At 46.6% G+C, this 19392-nt stretch overlaps 1 protein-coding gene across 5 annotated transcripts in view; it reads right to left on the reverse strand.

Moving 5' to 3' along the window:
- Window positions 1–4008: 4008 nt before the first annotated feature.
- The window catches only part of TATDN2 (TatD DNase domain containing 2), a 33060-nt gene continuing 17676 nt past the window's right edge, over window positions 4009–19392 (reverse strand). For 2 of the 5 annotated variants that reach the window (XM_063630395.1, XM_055260516.2), the window contains exons 4-8: window positions 14964–15848; window positions 8744–8871; window positions 6778–6961; window positions 6206–6355; window positions 4009–6014 (exon numbers count right to left, since the gene is read on the reverse strand). In XM_063630395.1, coding sequence (XP_063486465.1) covers window positions 6215–6355; window positions 6778–6961; window positions 8744–8871; window positions 14964–15848 — 1338 coding nt within the window. In that variant the 3' untranslated portion in view covers window positions 4009–6014; window positions 6206–6214. Of the gene's footprint in view, window positions 6015–6176; window positions 6356–6479; window positions 6577–6777; window positions 6962–8743; window positions 8872–14963; window positions 15849–19392 lie in introns of those variants that run through there. The other 3 variants (XM_055260515.2, XM_063630394.1, XR_008653679.2) reach the window with 2 other exon arrangements.

Here is a 19392-nt window from a genome sequence, read left to right on the forward strand (position 1 = left end):
GAGGAGAGAAAGGGGGAGAGTAGGAGGGAAAGGGGAACAGGAGGAGGGAGAGGGGAAAAGGAGGAGGGAGAAGAAGAGAAAGAATAGATAAAGTGGGACTAAGAGAAAGAGGGAAGAGAGGAAGAACAAAGGCACAGTTCCTTCAAACATCAGGGCTTCCTGAGTGCAAGGCTGCATTAACAGCTTATTAACAACCAGCCAGGGCTGTGTGGACAAAGAAACTTCAGGATGACATCATCGGAGCCAACATCCATTCAAGATTGGAGAGGAAGACAGGAATGCCCAAGAGTGAATTTGAAGTTAGACGTTAAGTGAGGTGCCCAATCACAGCTCTTGGGCACTGCTAGACAGTGCTGAAAAGAGCTGCATTCTCCTTCCTCCCTTCTCCACTATTGAGAAGGCCTGACAAAGCAGATGCCTCATGTGGGCAAGGCTGGCCGTCGCCGTGGTTCCCTTACTGATACCAGGTGGGATCCCCAAACATTCCCTCAACTCCAGCTCACAGCAGACATGAGCCTTGACTCTTATGTTCCACAACTTAATTCCAGTTACGACACTGGTCTTCCCAGGGGAAGGCCACTCGGTCACGCCCACCTTAGCCTAAATGTGTGGACTGACTTGACTGGGGGCAACGGATGGGACACATCGCTAAGAGGAGGGAAAGGCAAAAAACGAGGTGGCCCCAAAGAGCAGCACCACAGACTTGCCAATTCAACCATCTGAGCGCTTGTGGGAAACATGCAGGAAGCTGTCTGCAGAGACAGTTGGGGTAGTGCCCACACTCTGGATAAACCCCTACCACAGAGGGTGCTAGGAGCCGAGCGTCTCCCCAAGTAAAATTCTGGCCGCCAGACATTCAGGCACTAACCACTGATCAGGTGCGGCAGGCAGACAGAAACCCAACTGCTGTCCCTCACACAGAAGCTGTGGTCTGTGAATGCCACCATCATCCAGGGACTCTTAGAAATGTAGAATCTTGGGCAGCACCCCAGCCCTTATCTATCAGGATCTGCATTTTAACAAGATCCCCAGGCTACTTAGTAAATGGCTGATAGGAAATGGCTTAGAAACCCCTTCCCAAGCGTCACAGCACACTGCAGGCCCCCTACTCACCCCTCCACCCCCAGACAGCCATGCTCCTACCTCCCCAGGCACCTGGCACAAGAGGGTACAGAGATCAACACACTTGTCCTGGAACTTAACTGTCTCAGCTCTGTCACTTAGTTGGGATACGACCTTGATCATCACTAACTGCCCACAGCCCTCTTATCAATAGCTACAGAAGAGAAGCGAAGGCCCAATATGGCCAAAGTGGTCAGGAGATGGTTTCTTTTTGAGAAAGCACCTACTGACTGGGCTTGGGAGAGGATGGGTACCAGACTCTGGACAAATGCTGGTCACCTGATGCTTCCCCCACCAAAGTCAAGAACTTACTTCTCTCTCAAAGAAATCACAAGCATTATTACCCACCTGCCTGGGTCATTCAAATAGAAACAGATATTGGGCACCCATTGTGGACTGGGCACTCTCACCTGTGCCAGGCAACAACGTGTAGTGCAAAGATCTGGGCTTTGGTCTCGGACCTGAATTTGGATACCAGCTCTATGATCCAGGCCAAGACTGAATTTCTCAGGCTCCTCACATGTAAAATGCCTACCTTGCTGGGTTACTGCCAAGACTGAACATGAGATCTCACACAAGCTGTAGCTGGCAAAGGGCCCGGCACGTAGCTAAGCATTAAATTACTACAGCAGCCAGCACTTACTGCCACACCCCTGATGTGCACCAGGCACCGTGTTAAATGCTCATGCAGATTCATGTGATTTCACTTCATTTTCACAGCAAGCCTACTTATGAGGGAGAAAACTAAAGCTCAGAGAAATTAAGTAACTTTCCTGAAGTCACACAGCAAGCACGTGGCCGACTCACGGCCAACGCAACAGGGCTCAGGTGCTGCTTTTTAATCTGGCTCCACAGCCTCTCAGCCAGTGCAGCTTCCCTCACTCTACTGCCTAGGATGAGAGAGGTTTCCATTTTCATTCATTTTCCTTCAGAATACACTGGGTGAAATTGGTAGAGGAGTGAGGACAATTTCAAGTCAACAATGGGCAGAAATATAATTTATCAAAGAAAATGGTTAGAGGACACCCTTGAGAAAATGTATTATTTCAAACATGTTCCTGTATCAACTTTCTTAAACCCACTCCTTTATGCATCGTTTAATGATACCATTGTAACTTGAGGGTCTCTAAAGTGGGGTGTATATACCCCTAGGGTAAGCGAGCTATTTGCTGAAGAAAAATATTCTCCTTGTGAAAAAACTTTCTTTGTGTATAATTAGCGTAACAGCATATGTATTTAAGTTCTTATGCACTTATAGCTGTGTGTTCAGAAATTATCTTAAGACAGTGCACAGAAAAGGGTTGAGACGCCTCAACTAAGCTACCCACCTTAATCTGAATCCACCTTCAAATGTCACTGGCATTTGGGAGGCCAAGGCGGGTGGATCACCTGAGATCAGGAGTCTAAGGCCAAACTGACCAACATGGCAAAACCTCATCTCTACTTAAAATTAAAAAAAAAAAAAATTAGGCAATCTCGCTGTTGGTTGCCTGCAGTCCCAGCTACTCAGAAGGCTGAGGCACGAGAATCACTTGAACCTGGGAGGCGGAGGTTGCAGTGAGCCAAGATCAGGCCACTGCATTCCGGCCTGGGCGACAGAGTGACACTCATTCTCAAAAAAAAAAACAAACAAAAAAAACAAAACCAAAAAAAATGTCACTGACAAATGAGCACTTTTTTAATACAGTGATCCTGAGAGGGACTGGCTGGCCACTAATCACCATCTTTGACAGAGTTTGCTTCTTCAATCACTGTACATTCCGGAGGCCATTTGCCCTTACTTTACAAAAATGAACGACGCAAAATTAAGGTGCTGAAAGCAAACGATGAGTGTCGGTCCCAAGCTTCCTACAGAAAGATGGAAAAACAACAGAAAAGCCAAGAACAGTCACAAGAACCACCACTGAGTGGACAAAGCCAACTGCACATTCAACTGTGAAGGAACTGAAAGTTCAGGACGATGCCAAAAATACATAAACAATGATTGTATCTAAAAGACGAGGCAGCAACAGAGACTTCAAAGGTGTTCAGCATTCTTGGAAGGAAGAGAGCCTTTCTTTTTATGCGTAAGTTTACTTTTTGGCCAGTGCACTTGTATTCAATACCTTAGTACAAAATACGAGGGCTGAGTGTAAGTAATGAAACAGAATTTCCTCCAGAGTTTACCCAGAGGCATCAGGAATTCACAGTCCAACGCCCACCATCCAACTGATTCATCAGTACCCCCAGGGACTAGATTTTTCTTCCTCCTACAGCCTTGAGCTGGAAACAAAATAAATAAATAAATAAATACATACATACATACATAAATACATACATAAAATAAAGTATCTACATAGGTTAGAAAGAAGCAGTGCATCCGAGTTCCCAGACAGTAAAATTACTTAACACTCTAAGGCTGTAGAACTTTAAGAATTCTTTTCTGGGGGGAGGCAGGGGGAGGGGAAAGACAGAGTCTCACTCTGTCACCCAGGCTGGAGTACAGTGGTGTGATCCTGGCTCACTGCAACCTCCACCTCCCGGGTTCAAGTGATTCTTCAGCTTAAGCCTCCCGAATAGCTAGGACTACAGGCACGTGCCACCCCGCCCAGCTAATTTTTGTATTTTTAGTAGAGATAGGGTTTCACCATGTCAGCCAGCTTGGTCTCGAACTCCTAACCTCAAGTGATCTGTCCGCCCTGGCCTCCCAAAGTGCTGGGATTACAGAAGTGAGCCACCATGCCCGGCCGAACTTTAAGAATTCTTATATGCAGTTTAATTTTACAGAGAGCCACACAGATAAGAAAGTCTCTAGCTATCTGGATTCTTGGGTTACAATGCTGGCCAACAACCAGACTAAACCACTGCATCACTCAGGTAAGTCTACACAAACATGGAGAGACTGGGTTGGCTAGAGGATCCATCACTTTATTTTCAGAAAAAGATGGCCAAAGAGGGGAAAAAATACAGAGGCATTCCCACAGCACAGTGAAAACAATCAGCCATCCAAAAAGCTGAATCAAAAACAATGCCAATCAGCTTTCACGCCCACACAGGTGAGGTTTCACTGTGCAACAGCACATAAATGATAATCTAAATCCTAGAGAGAAAAGTAGATAGCACCTTGTGCTTTTCCTTGGCAGGTGGATGGCACAGGCTCGGAGACTTCCATGTCATCTCCGCTTTTCCTCCTCTTACACAGGGCTGGTTGGTTTCACCTGTAGGCACTACGGACTTCAGGACTTGCTGGAGAGGAGATGGTTGTGCTGCAGTTCACTTGGTGACAATAAAGCACTTTGATATGCTCAGCAGTCCCCCACATCTTCCAAGCAGGAAATCAGGTCTCCCCCTCCCTCCCCCACGACTTCCCACATGGGCAAATCTGCAGCACAGACAACGTAACAGCACAGCCGACCCATGAAGACAGACAGTGAATCAAGGCTGAGTTCCAGGCCAGTGACTTGTATACCGGGGGCAAGATGGAAATACCAGATAGGAAATATTAAATCCATTCCATCTTAGCTCACAAGGCTCAAACGCACCTTCCAAAAACACCTAGAGGAATTTAGGATTCCAAAAGGGATGTATTTTACAATTTAAGCCTCCAAGAACATAGACGAGGGACTCCAGGTGACCTATCCACCTTATTGCAGGAGATCAGCGTGAAGGATCCTTTGAAACAAAGTACAATCTCTTCTCACTTAACCCTGGACCATTAGAACCTCTAGGGCCTGTAACGAATATACCTTTACAAGGCACCAGCAGGCGGCAGAGCAGAGCTCAGGACTTGAGATGACTCAGTTGCTCAAAAGGTGAAGGAGAGGCTCTCACTTCTAAAACACAGAAAGGACACAGGAGAGGCAAAGGCAAAGGGGCACCCAGGAGAAGCGGGAGAGGGACTGGTACATTTGCAGACACCAGGCCTGCTTATTCTGCATAGACAATGTAACATGGCTGAGCTGCCCAGCAGAGCTTCGGAGAATTACGTTGATTCACCTCTCAACCTGGGGGGGGGGCACGCAAGGGACTGTACGCAAGATGAAATGAGGATTATTTTTGGTCGAAAAGAAGGGGGCAAAAGTGAAACAAGAGGAGGCTGGGAACCCCTGACACAAGACTAGCAGGTAGTTTCTGCTGCAAACTGAACCTTATCAGCTTAACACACCCACACAGCAGCCCTGAGGGCATCAGTGAGTAGGAAGTACCTCCTTTGGGGTCCTCTTCCCCAAGAAGGCCTCTTCCTGGAGTCCCCCAGTCTGTCCTGGATCTCCATCATGGACAATGAGTGCTCCTCTGCACCCCCCCATATCAGTGGCAGTGGAACCAATGAGACCAGCAGCTGAAGTCCTTCTGCCTGCGCCGACGCTGGAGTTGACACCAGAACAGTGACGGTCAAATTGAAGAGTTATCCAGGGAAGGAAGGACGACGACTTCACCGGTTGCAAGAAAATAAACCTCTGAGATAGATCTCCAGTTAATTTCCCCCAAAAGTTTCCCAGTTGGAAGTCTCTTTTTAGAACTGAGAACCAGGAACTGAGTTACACACCCACACGTGCTTAGACGAGTAGGCGGGTGACTTTATTCACAAACTGCTCAAAAACATAGGCTGCAGAGAACAGAATTTGGACTGCCAAACTCACTGTACCCTCATATCACACTCTTTCTTCTTTGCTGCCTACCCTGGAGCATTTTGGCCGGGAGGCAAAATCCCAGTGCTATTACAGGCAGTCCCCATACCCCTCATTCCACGCCCACCCCACCCCACCCACCACCCAGAAGCTGAAGCCTTATGACGCGCTTCGAGGAAAACATCCTGTCCTGGTTTTCTGTGTTCCAATCAGCTCTCTAAACACATCCTCGACCTGAGACACAGACTTCAAGCCAGCCTGTGTTCTGTCAGGCTGCTGGTCGCCCTGGAGGGTGGAAGAGAAAAGGAAGAAGGTTCCAAACCATGTCACTCAAAACAAACCAGGCTTAATGCTCACACTATGTTTATAATTCTTTACATTAACAAAATGCAACAAAAGACTTGTTCGTCCTGGTTTTTAAAAAATACAGAATGTGAGTTTTATGACCTTTTCTAGGAGACTCCCGAGGACTGTACCTTCTCTGCTTAAAGACTGTAGAGGCGACTGGTGTTCTCACGCAAGGCAGCCAAGGTGAGGGAGAGTGGCTGATCTTTGACCCTGGCAATCTCTCGGACCGTATGCAAGGCCAGGCCCGGGTGGGCATACTGGCAAAGGCTTTTGGGAACCTGGAAGACATCAAGCGGTCATAACATCATTGTGCCATCTGTGCACAGTCATAATCTAGAACTCCCTCCCTGTCCCTTCCCCAGCAAGGACCTCTTTGGGGCTGCCCTGTAGAGACCCCTTTACCTGCAGGTGCAGGGAGAGTCCTAGTCATGGGGGCTCTGGGTGAGCAGGGTCCCACGCTTCCTTGGACTACCCTCTACAGGGTAGGGCTTTGCACTGCCTGGAAGAGAGTGGTTACCCTTCAGCTTCTCAGCCCCCTAGACTTTTGGTTCTGCAGAGTAACAGCAAGGAGGCATCTACACAGCCCAGGATGGGACCTGGAAGTCACTGGGGCTCTGGCCCTGCCAACCTTGTAAGGGTGACCACCCACCTCCCCACCCTCTCCCTCCAGTTCCTCCACTCAGCCTGAAGACCCCCTTACCTGGCGAGGGAGGAAATAGGGAGCATCCGTTTCCACGATGATTCTCTCCAGTGGGATCTGCCTCAGGGCTTCCCGGGCCTCCCAGGCGGAGGAGTATGTCAGCACTGCCGTGAAGCCCACAGACATGTTGGGAAAGTACTTCAGCAGGGGCTCGATGACCGGGTAGCTGCCGGTGAAGCAATGCCTGGGGACAGAACTCCACATCAGGGCTGCTCGCAGTCCCCTCTGTAGCAGCCCCCAGCTCCCCCTAGACCCATCACCCCTTTTCAATGATTCCCAGAAATGGAAAGACTGCATCCTAGGGAAGGACTCCACAGTAAACACAGACAAGGGCCAGCTCCAACACAGGAAGCCCCGAGATGGCACTTGGTGAGTGATCAGAGATCACTCAGAGATACCACGCACACCACAGAGTGCTCTGCAGTCACCTGAGATGACCACCACAGAGAACACACTGGGATAGGAAATGCTTCTAACACTGAAGAGGAGCAAAATCAAGAACTGTGGCCCCTACGATGACAGTGACAGCATATAAAAACTATGCCCATGTAGTCAAATGAACTGAAAGGAAATCTAACAAAATACTGGGGAGTCAAACTACAGGTGAATTTTCTTTATCTGATACCTGTTCATGTTCTTGGTGCCATATATATAGTTACCAATCTGGAAATTCAGGGCCTCCTCCTGCAATACCACCTCGTTGGGTCACCTTAGCCCTGGCCTACCAGCCACCATTACATTTCCTTCAAAGTTAGCCCAAAATGAAGTAATGAAAAACCAACCGAGCCAGAAAAGCCAACTGACTGCCTCATCATTGGTATGTGCACCAGCCAGGGGTCAGAGGCTTCACTCACTCTGCTTAGGTACTCAAAGGCCCTGACAGCCCCATCCTCCTTTTTCTGCCATCTGACAAGACCCAGTTTGGGTGCTAGAGTCCTTGTTATTCAGCCAACCCCTCTCAACCATCTTTAAGGAGCCGGCCAGGCATCACCTCCTGAGTCTTCTGGCTGGGCTATGATGATGGGCCCCTGCTCTGGCTCCCGCAGCACCTATGATCACCCACTCCCACACGCTATGTAGGCAGAAGCCACCATCCAACCTGTCTCCTGGCAGCACCTCCAGATGTCCCCAGAGGCAAGCCAAAGCCCAGTACCTACACATGGCAAGAGTTCAGAAGTTCAGAGAGTTTACCAAACTGAACTTAAGAACCCATAGATGCCATTCTAATAAAACATGACCTTGATTTTCATAACTGGGGGGAAAGGAGCTTTCAAGTTCAAAATAGGAAAGAAAATGTCCTTTCAAGTACCCTAAGATGCCCTGTGTGCTAAGCCACCAGACCCCACAGCAACCTCTCAAGATCAGCAGTCCTCACTGCCGAGAACTGAGACTCCATTTCTGCCCATCCCCAGGAGGGGGGCACAAAAGGCCCCTTGTGCTCACTGGTGATTTAGGGTTATTAGTTCAAACCATATGAAGTTACTATTTTGTGAGCAAAAAAAAGTCAAATATGAGAAATTTCACGTGGTTTAATCTAATAGTTAATTCTTTAGAAAAGATAGTGTATAGGCCGGGCACGGTGGCTCACACCTATAATCCCAGCACTTTGGGAGGCTGAGGCAGGCAGATCATGAAGGCAGGAGTTCGAGACCAGCCTGGCCAACATGGCAAAACCCCATCTCTACTAAAAATACAAAAATTAGCTGGGCATGGTGGCATGTGCCGGTAATCCAGCTACTCAGGAGGCTGAGGAAGGAGAACTGCTTGAACCCGGGAGGCAGAGGTTGCTGTGAGCCGAAATTGCACTACTACACTCCAGCCTGGGCGACAGGGTGAGACTCCGTCTTGAAAAAAAAAAAAAAAAAAGGATAGTGTACAATGACAGAATACGATCATTGCTGTCCTCATCAACTTGACAGAGGGAAGTGTTTCTTTCATTTGCCCGCTGAAGTTCCAGTCTTCTAACCTATGGATCTTGTAGTCAGGGGGCACAAACTTTTTCATGATGTCTAGCAGATCTTCATCAGCTTCTCGGCAGTGGATCACCAAGGGCTTCTTTAGAGACACAGCCAGCTGGAGCTGTCTCTCAAATACCTAGGAGAGGACACAGCGACAACCCCTGTTGGTTAGCAGCACTTCAGAAGTCCATCACCTCTGGAACGCCCAGTCCAGCAGGCACCCCCCGTGTCTCTCTTTTTTTAACTATATACTGTAATAATAGCTAATGATTATTGGGCACTTACAATAGAGCCAGGTAATGCCCAAAGCACTGCAGGTCTATCATAACCTGCAGTCCTCACAACCACCCTGAGGCAGGTGCTGCTGTCTGCACAGCATGCAGTGAGGGCAAGTTAACTTGCAGCCAGCAGCTACAGCACCAGGATCCAAACTTGAACCCTGGCAGTCCACACAGTAACCACTATATGATGCCGACCTGGGGTGGCAGGGGCAGGGCAGGGCAGGGATCAAGAACATAAAGCACAAAGTTAATGTCCCTCACCTCACTGTCCCCACCTCCGCTCTCAAGAGATACCAACTTCCAGACCTCTCCTATGCAGAGCTGTTGGGGATGGCAGGGCGTGGTGTTTGTGTGCATCTCCAGCAAGGTGCCTGGCTCTCAGAAGGTGCTCAAATATTTGTTAAAGAAACAAATACTACACTTACTTTCTACAACTTGCTTTTTGGTTTTTTGTTTTTGTTTTGAGACCGAATCTTGCTCTGCTTCCCAGGCTGGAGTGTAGTGGCGCAATCGCAGCTCACTGCAGCCTCCACCTCCTGGGTTCAAGCGATTATCCTGCCTCAGCCTCCCGCGTAGCTGGTATTACAGGCAGGCACCACCTTGCCTGGCTAATTTTTGTATTTGTTTGTAGAGATGGGGTTTCGCCATGTTGGTCAGGCTGGTCTCAAACTAACCTCAACTGATCTGCCCGCCTCAGCCTCCCAAAGTGCTGGGATTACAGGCACGAGCCGCCGTGCCCGACCAGTTTGCTTCCTTTACTCAATCAAAATCGGATATCCTCGCAGGTCAATAACTACAGATATACTTTACCCTTTATAACACTGCCCGCTTTTAAATCTTCACAGTTGTTAATTTAAATGAAAAAAGTAGAGTTAGGACCTGTTCTTTCCTCTAATGAGCCCAGGTTTAGAACAAAGAAAAGTATTAATTCACCAGGCGTGATGGCTCACGCCTGTAATTCCCACCACTTTGGGAGGCCAAGTCGGGTTTGAGGCCAGGTGTTCAAGACAAGCCTGGCCAACATGGTGAAACCCTGTCTCTACTAAAAATACAAAAGTTAGCTGGGTGTGGTGGCAGGTGCCTATAATCCCAGCTACTTGGGTGGCTGAGGCAGGAGAATCCCCTGAACCTGGGAGGCAGAGGTTGCAGTGAGCTGAGATCATGCCACTGCACTCCAGCCTGGACAGAGCAAGACTGTCTCAGAAAAAAAAAAAAAAAAAAAAAAGATTAATTCATTATAAGGAAATTACCTCTTATTAATGTTTCCATGAGTAGTTTCTACAACTGTGGAACATAATTTGTGTTTATGTTTTTAGCATCAAACAATGAGATACTTTTGGTAATTTGAGTCAGGTGATATTCACGTGAGACTATTTACAAGTCTAACACCTGTACTGCCTCTTCTCAAAATAGCAACACTAAGCCAATACCAATTCTGATGTAACTTTTGTTTAATCTGTGTTTTCAACAAAAGGAAAATGACCACAGACATCAAAATTATAGACTGCTTGACAGAGGCTTTATTTAAAGCCTGGCCAGTTCCACTATCAATAGGTGGCTGGAGCCCCTCCTATTTGCATCTGCTGCTAAGCTGTTCATGTGTCCTCCCCAACCCCTACACACAGGCAGGAGAGGTTTCAAGAGATTCCAATTCCAACATTTCATTCCTGCCTCTAAAAAATTATCCCTCAGAGTAGTGAAATAAACTATTAGAGCTTTAGGATAGAATATTACACAGCTGTTAAACATTTTTCAAAGTATAGTTGATGAATGGGAAAATTTCACAAGTAGAAAAGACACTTAAAACTATTTAATTTCCTAATGTCTTTTTTTAACACAAGCACACACATCCAACCTACGACAGGTGCGTGGAAGACAAGCCACTTTGCAATTGTTCCTTGCAATTTTATTGTCCCTTGCAATTTTCCAAGGGACAATAACATTACATTTATAATGTTTCATAAAACACATCCAGATTTCAAAAATGTTAAGAAGGAAGAACTCATTAGAATGCAGGAACTTGTGGTTGGACAGGAGCTATTTGCAGCATTTGTCCTCACCAGGAACCCAGGTGGAAAACAACAGGAGTGAAGGAAGTACAGATGAGTTATTACCCAGCATAATTACTCACTTCTACCTGCATAAGGTTGGGTTCCTAACTGATCCATTATTTCCAGGGATTCCAGAGTTAGTCTCTCCTGGGGATTGCCCCAGGCATCTCTTGCATATTTATTACCTTAATAATTAATTAATTCCTCTTTACCACAAGTAAAGAGATACAGCCTGGGTAGGGAACGACAGTCTACTCTCCCTGGCATCCCTCCCAGATGCTGACATGTGCAACTTACACACAAACTATTCAGGATCTAACTCTTATGAGTTACACAGTTAATCTGTAAACACCACAGATCAACAAAGAAAACATTAACAGTAATTTGCACTAACCAGCAGAATAACTATAACTACCCATTGTTTTCCCAATTGTTTTGCTTTTCTCTATTTTCCAATCCTTCCAGAAAATTTTAGGTACCTCAACCAAACTCTCTTATAATGAGCCGGGTCTGGCACCCTATCATCTTGGCCAGATACAGTCCTTCCACAGGCTTTTTTTTTTTTAATGTAATAAAGATGGGGTCTCAGTATGTTGCCTAGGCTCATCTTGAACTCCCAGGTTCAAGCAATCTCCTGCCTCAGACTCCCCAAGTGTTGGGATTACAGGCGTGAGCCACCTCTATAGGTTCTTCTTCTTCCCTTCACAAGATAAAACATTCAGCAGGACACATCAAGAACTTGCTAACTGCTCTTTTAGGTAAATGCAACTCAGCACTGACATCCAACTAAGTGCAGTTACCAGTCACCACCATTCACCTCATCTGGGTGCAAAAAATTTTTTTTTTTTTTTTTTTTGAGACGGAGTCTTTCTCTGTCCCCCAGGCTGGAGTGCAGTGGCGCGATCTCGGCTTACCGCAACCTCCACCTCCTGGGTTCACGCCATTCTCCTGCTTCAGCCTCCCGAGTAGCTGGGACTACAGGCGCCCGCCAACACGCCCGGCTAATTTTTTGTATTTTTAGTAGAGACGGGGTTTCACCGTGTTAGCCAGGATGGTCTCAATCTCCTGACCTTGTGATCCGCCCGCCTCGGCCTCCCAAAGTGCTGGGATTACAAGCTTGAGCCACCGCGCCCGGTCCCAAATTTTTTATTTACATCAAAACAGTGTCCACATCACCCACGCAGCCTAGGAGTCTCTGGTGTTCACAAATATTTTCTAGTCTTCCTCCCCTTTACAGGCAGCTTAGCCCTCTCCCAGCCAGCAATTCCTCAGACTCATTATCTTCCAGTCTTGAGTCGAATCTCACCAAGCCAAATGACATCTTCAAGACTGTGTTTATCACCCTATGCCTATCGCTTCTAGTTCAGTTTGTTGTGCAGGTCGCCCCATGGACCTTTAAGTGCAGACCTGAGACCCTGATAATTTTGTTTTGAGACAGGGTCTCACTCTGTCACCCAGGCTGGAGCATAATCATGGGTCACTGCAGCCTCAACCTCCCAGGCTCAAGCAATCCTCCTGCCTCAGCCTCCTGAGCAGCTGGGACCCCAGGCATGTGCCATCACACCTGGCTAATTTTTTTTTTTTTTTTTTTGGTAGAGATAGGGTTTCGCCATGTTGGCCAGGCTGGTCTCCAACTCCTGGCCTCAGGTGATCCGCCCACCTTGGCCTCCCAAAGTGCTGGGATTACAGGCATGAGTCACCACGCCCAGCTATACCCAGCTAATTTTTGCATCTTTAATAGAGACGGGGTTTCGCCATGTTGGCCAGGCTGGTCTCCAACTCCTGGCCTCAGGTGATCTGCCTGCCTCGGCCTCCCAAAGTGCTGGGATTACAGGCATGAGCCACCGTGCCCAGCCATACCCAGCTAATTTTTGTATTTTTAGTAGAGATGGGGTTTCACCATGTTGGCCAGGCTGGTCTCAAACTCCTGCCCTCAAGTGATCCACCCGTCTTGGCCCCCCAAAGTGCTGGGATTACAGATGTGACCCTGTAAATACAAAAAATTAGCTGGGCGTGGTGGCGGGAGTCTATAATCCCAGCTACTTAAGAGGCTGAGGCAGGAGAATTGCTTGAACCTGGGAACTGGAGGCTGCAGTGAGCCAATATCATGCGATTGCACTCCAGCCTGGCCAACAAGAGCGAAACTCTGCCTTAAAAAAAAAAAATTAGCCGGGTGTGGTGGCAGGCACCTGTAATCCCAGCTACTCAGGAGGCTGAGCCAGGAGAATCACTCGAACCAGAGAGGTGGAGGTTGCAGTGAGCTGAGATCATACCACTGCCCTCCAGCCTGGGTGACACAGCAAGACTCCATCTCAAAAAAATTTTTATTTTTAATTAGCCAGGTGTGGTGGTGTGCACCTGCAGTCCCAGCTACTTGGGAGGCTGAGGTGGGAGGATCACTTGAGCCCAGGAGGTCAAGGCTGCAGTGAGCTGTGGCTGCACCACTGAACTCCAGTGTGGGTGACAAAGACCTTACCTCTGGAAAAAAAAAAAAAAGGAAAAGAAATTCTAAAATACTACAACTCTTACCCTGCCAAAGCATTATGCTCAAAAAATATTGGGAGGAAAAAAAATATTAACAGGGGCCGGGTGCAGTGGCTCAGGTCTGTAATCCCAGCACTTTTCAGAGGCCGAGGCAGGTGGGTTACTTGAGGTCAGGAGCTCGAGCCTAGTCTAACAAACATGGTGAAACCCCACCTCTACTAAAAATACAAAAATTAGCCAGGCGAGGTGGCACACACCTGCAGTCTCAGCTACTCGGGAGGCTGAGGCAGGAGAATCGCTTGAACCCAGGAGGCAGAGGCCGCAGTGAGCGAAAATCGCGCCACTGCACTACAGCCTGGGTGGCAGAGTGAGATTCTGTCTCCAAAAAGAAAAAGAAAAAAATATTAACAGAGTATTAGCCATGATCTCTGGTTGAATGGGAAATTATGCATTTTTTAATATTTTTTCAAATATTCTGCAATAGGTATACTAAAAAAAAAAAAAAATGCAGGCCAGGCGCAGTGGCTCATGCCTGTAATCCCAGCACTTTGGGAGGCCGAGGCAGGTGGATCACCTGAGGTCAGGAGTTCAATACCAGCCTGGCCAACATGTTCTCTACTAAAAATACAAAAATTAGCCGGGTGTGGTGATGCACGCCTGTAATCCCAGCTACTTGGGAGGCTGAGGCAGGAAAATAGCTTGAACCCAGGAGGCGGAGGTTGCAGTGAGCTGAGATCGCACCACTGCACTGCACTCCACAGCCTGGGCAAAAGAGCAAGACTCCCTCTCAAAAATTAAGAAAACCTAAAGTTGGCTGGGCGCGGTGGCTCACGCCTGTGATCCCAGCACTTTGGGAGGCCAAGGGGGGCGGATCACGAGGTCAGGACATCAAGACCATCCTGGCTAACATGGTGAAACCCCCTCTCTACTAAAAAAATACAAAAAATTAGCTGGGCGTGGTGACAGGCACCTGTAATCCCAGCTACTTTGGAGGCTGAGGCAGGAGAATGGTGTGAACTTGGGAAGCAGAGCTTGCAGTGAGCCAAGATCACACCACTACACTTCAGCCTGGGGGACAGAGTGAGACTCCGTCTCAAAAAAAAAAAAAAAAAGAAAACCTAAAGTTTATTGCTTCCCAAGAAAGAAAGAAGAAATGTTTTGACACCTTGGTATCATCCATAAGAAGTCACAAAGTACTTCTCCCCCATCTTCCATAATAAAGCTGAACAGTAAGAAATAGCTTGTAAAGCATTTGACAAATGGCATCTAGATGGTCTGGATGAGAGCAAGCACACTGCATTTTCAGGGATTCTAAATTATTTAGTTCTAAAATTAGATAAACACTTATTGTCAGGCTTCAACAACTAAAAGAAAAATTAAAACTATAAGCAGACTAAAGAGAGCCTTGTTACCTTGTGCTGTTCTGGGACAGGCGTGGTGCACTTGTAAGAGTAATCCAAGCCCATTTCTCCAAATGCCACAGCCTTGGGATGCCTTAAGGCTTGCAAAAGATTTCTTTCTTGACTCTCACTGTAGTAACGTGCAAAATGAGGGTGACAGCCAAAGGCCCCCCAGACCAGATCCTCTTTCAACAGCTCCTCCCATAGGCAATCTGTCAGGGTGCGAGGATCACAGAAGTCAGAGATGCAGCCCTGAAATTCCTTAGGGAAGGAGCTGCTGTAAATTTTTCTGAACTTTGTAAAGGTCCCTTGGAAAGATAGCTTGGAATAGAGCATGTCCAGGTGACAATGAGTGTCAATGAAGCCCTCCTCTAGGCTTGACTCCAGGTGGCTCTTTGGCAGGGAGCTGGATGCGTGTCCTCCACAAGGACGCAGAGGCATCTCCTCTTGGAATGTTCTTTTCTCCTTCACCTCTCTTTCTTCTGAGCTTCTGGAGAAGCGAAATGAACGAGAATTCTGGGACCAGCCTTCCTCTGAGGCCTCCATGTCTCTGGAGGTGTTTTGGACGCTCCCTGTAGAGCTGGGGGAATAATCACTCAGGTGGCTCTGGCTGCTCCTCCCAACCTGGGCTGCATCGTTGCTGCTGCTGCCTGTGGAGGGGTAGCTAGAAGGCTTGGGGCTGCTGGTCCAATAGCTGGCGTAGTCACACCAAGGACTACTGTACAAATGAGGCGGGTACATGACATAGTCAGTGGTAAAGGAAGAAGGCTCTGAAACGGCTGAAGGTTTCAGCGAGACAGGTTCCTCCTGAGAGAATCTGACCGTGGAGATCTCCTCAACATCAGACCAGTCACTTCCAGAAGACGGGTGCTCCATCACCACCTCCCTATCTTTATGCTGCAGAAAAAGAAGGCACACAACAGTGGGTTAGCCTTCAAATGTGAAGATGGCCTCCCAGGCTGTCATCAGCTGAACATAAACCCTGGCTTGTTCTTCTGGCCACAGTGATGGCTTCGCATTGGCTCATTAGCTCACCCTGTCACCTGGTTTCCTTACCATTTCCAGAAATGTCCAGAACTGAGCCAAGTTACTGCTGTGAACAGCTGTATTGGGTTCAGGGAATAGGCCTGTGACCATGGCCTCATCATGCTACTCCTAAAGGTGGTGCTCTACCTGCAACCCTTTCTCTTGAGAAAAACTGCTCTCTAGAACACACTCCAGATTGGAGATTTTAGAGAAAAGCAGCACCTGGCTTTTCCTCTCTAACACTGTCATCAATATATTCAAAATGTAAAACTACAACCGCTGTGGCAGTTGTAGTTTTTTTCAGACAGGGTCTTGCTCTGTTGCCCAGGCTGGAATGCGGTGGTGAGATCTCGACCCATCGAAACCTTGAACTACTGGGCTCAAGTAATCCTCCTGCCTCAGCCATCCAAGTAGCTCAAAAAATATTGGGAGCTATAGCTAGCCCATTTTACATACAGACACACACCACCACACCTGGCTAATTTCTTGTAGGTAGGGGGTCTCCCTATATTGCCCAGGCTGGTCTCAAACTCCTGGACTGAAGCAATCCTGCCTTGGCCTCCGAAAGTGCTGAAATCACAGGCATAAGCCACCACACCTGGCCATTGTGATAGTTTTTAAATGTGTCCCCAAATTATTTAACCCTTCTCCCCATTGAGAGTGGGGTCTATGACCCCTCCCCTTAATCTGGACCTACCTAGAGACTTACTTATGGCCAAAAGAATGCAACAGAAGTGAAGCTGTGTAACTTCCAAGGCCAGGCCAGAAAGGCCTCATTGCTTCCATCTGGTTCACTCCACTTGTTCGCTCTGGAGCAAGCCAAGCACCATGTAAGAAGTCTGGCCACCCAAATGACATCCTGCTAGAGAGGCCACATGTAGGTGTGCCAGTTTACAGCCTGGCTGACTTCCTGGCTGACAGCCAGCATCTGTCCACCATGTAAGCGAGCATCTCGGATGTCCAGCCCAGTCATACTCTCAGATGACGACAAGCCCTCGCCAATATCTGAAAGGAACTACATGGGGCTCCCCAAGAAAGACCTGCCCAGTCTACGCCTTTCCAAATTCCTGACCCACAGTACTGAGAGCAAAAGAAAAGTTATTTTAAGCTACTAACTAGTAATAGTAACTGAAACAACCATCCCTTGCATTAAATTGGCTTTGTCCTACTAGAGAAGGTAAGCTCCACGAGGTCAGGAATTTTTATTTTTTTTCCACTGATGTCTCCCCAACACCTAGAACAGTGCCTGGCAGATACTAAGTGCTCATGAATATCTGCTGAATTTCTAGAATAAATGGTGCCTGAACTTAGCGTCACATCTCCATCAACTGGGGAGCATTTTAAAAACAGATTTTTAAGGCCCATTCCACCCTGAGATATTGTGATTCAATAGGTCCAGGGTGGGGCCAAGGAATCCGCATTTAATTCTCCCTAGAATTGTGATGCAGAGCAGGTTGAGAAATATAGTAAGCACATCAATATCAATTCATGCTGGAAATAAAACTTAAGTGCCATCATTTCTTCTTAAAGCAGCCATCTATACCTGCCAATGCCAGAAGGCTTGAGCAAGAGGCCTTACAAAGTTCTCTTAATATTTTTATGAGTATATGTAATTCACATAATAAAACAAACATTCACAATGAAAGAGCATTCTAGCTAAATTACCTGATTAAAATGGAACAAAACTGTTTATGTTGCCTGTACTAATATTTCATACCCCTATCTACACTCTATCGGAAACAAGTATTAGTAACCAACACTTAAATGAATTACCCATTTCCCATTTTACACTTTCCTGCCTTAGACTTCTTACAGCTACTGCTTGAATGGCAGAAATATCCAAACAAGAATCTTTTCTAAAATGCAAGCTAACTTAAATGTAGCACATTTTAAATTTAATCTGAACTCTTGAAGCTGGGTGATAGGCACCTGGTGATTCAATACACTATTCTGTTTACTTTGAACGTTTGCAATTTCCCCTAAAACCTTTAAAAACTTGTCTATAAGGGAGAACAATCCTTCAAAAACTATGTTGCTTATAACAGAAAATTTCCATCAACCCAGACAATAAAAAATTGCGGTCTTGCCTAAGCTTGACAAGGCTTTTGTGTTTTGTTTCCCTGATGAATTTTCTAGTGAGACATATTGGAACTACAAGTCTACTTTTGTATATGTGCACCTGAAAGTTAAAATGTTTATCATATACAGTAACACATCGTTAACATGTCTGCAAAATAATTGGAGGTGGTCACATTATGGCAATCCCAAAAACACACCTCGAGGAAAAATGGAAACAAGACTGCCCAAATGTGATATGACTATTTGCAACTTGGAATAAAATTTCCAAGAACAATACACAGATTCAAAAAGTGCTATATTCTCATCAGCAAAAACGAGACATATGACCCCATTTTTTACAACAAATAAATTACAACATCTTGGAGGGGGAGAAGGAAGAATCTATAGAGACAAAGAGACTTGACACATTTAAAAATTGCGACATACAGTTCTCATTTGGATCCTCTTTCAAATGAACCAAAACAATCATCAAACAGGGAAATTTAATCACTGACTGGATAGGAAAATGGCAAAGTAAGGAAAAAAGCAGTTTCAAAAATGTACATGTAACTAGAAACATATACCATAAACAGACATAATAATAATGTCATCTAAATCCTTGAAAGGTTTCTAGAGTCAAGTTGGCCAAGAAAATGTTTTTAGATTTTTTTTTTGTCGGCACAGGAGGGGGGAAATAGGAGACTGCCTATATTCAAGACTGCCTTGGCCGGGCACGGTGGCTCACACCTGTAATCCCAGCACTTAGGGAGGCCGAAGCAGGCAGACCACCTGAGCTGAGGAGTTCTAGACCAACCTGGGCAACATGGCAAAACCCCATCTCTACTAAAAATACAAAAAAACTAGCCAAATGTGGTTATGCACGCCTGTAACCCCAGCTGCTCAGGAGGCTGAGACATGAGAATCACTTGAACCTGGGAGGCAGAAGTTGCAGTGAGCCACTGTACTCCAACCTGGGTGATAGAGCAAGACTCTGTCTCAAAAAAAAAAAAAAAAAAAAAAAGACTGCCTTAGGTTTAAGCCTGGATGGTAAAATTTAAAGTTACATTTATTGAGCACCTACTACTAGGCACTGAGCAAAGAGTAATCATGTATTAATTCAGAGTTCCGCATGCTGTAGCCCACAAGAACGTTTCTAGGCTAAGGTAGACTGAACAAATTCGTCTTATTTTAGTCTTTCCTGAAACCTCACTAAACAACACACTGCCTGCTGGTGTAAATAAAGTTTTATTGGAATACAGTCAGGCCCATGCACTTGTATGTTGTCTATGGCCATTTTCATGCAGAGTTGAATAGCTGCAACAGAGGCTGTAAAACCAAAATGCATCTGACCCTGTAT

Source organism: Symphalangus syndactylus, chromosome 21, assembly GCF_028878055.3.
Source record: "Symphalangus syndactylus isolate Jambi chromosome 21, NHGRI_mSymSyn1-v2.1_pri, whole genome shotgun sequence".
Classification (NCBI taxonomy): Eukaryota; Metazoa; Chordata; class Mammalia; order Primates; family Hylobatidae; genus Symphalangus; species Symphalangus syndactylus.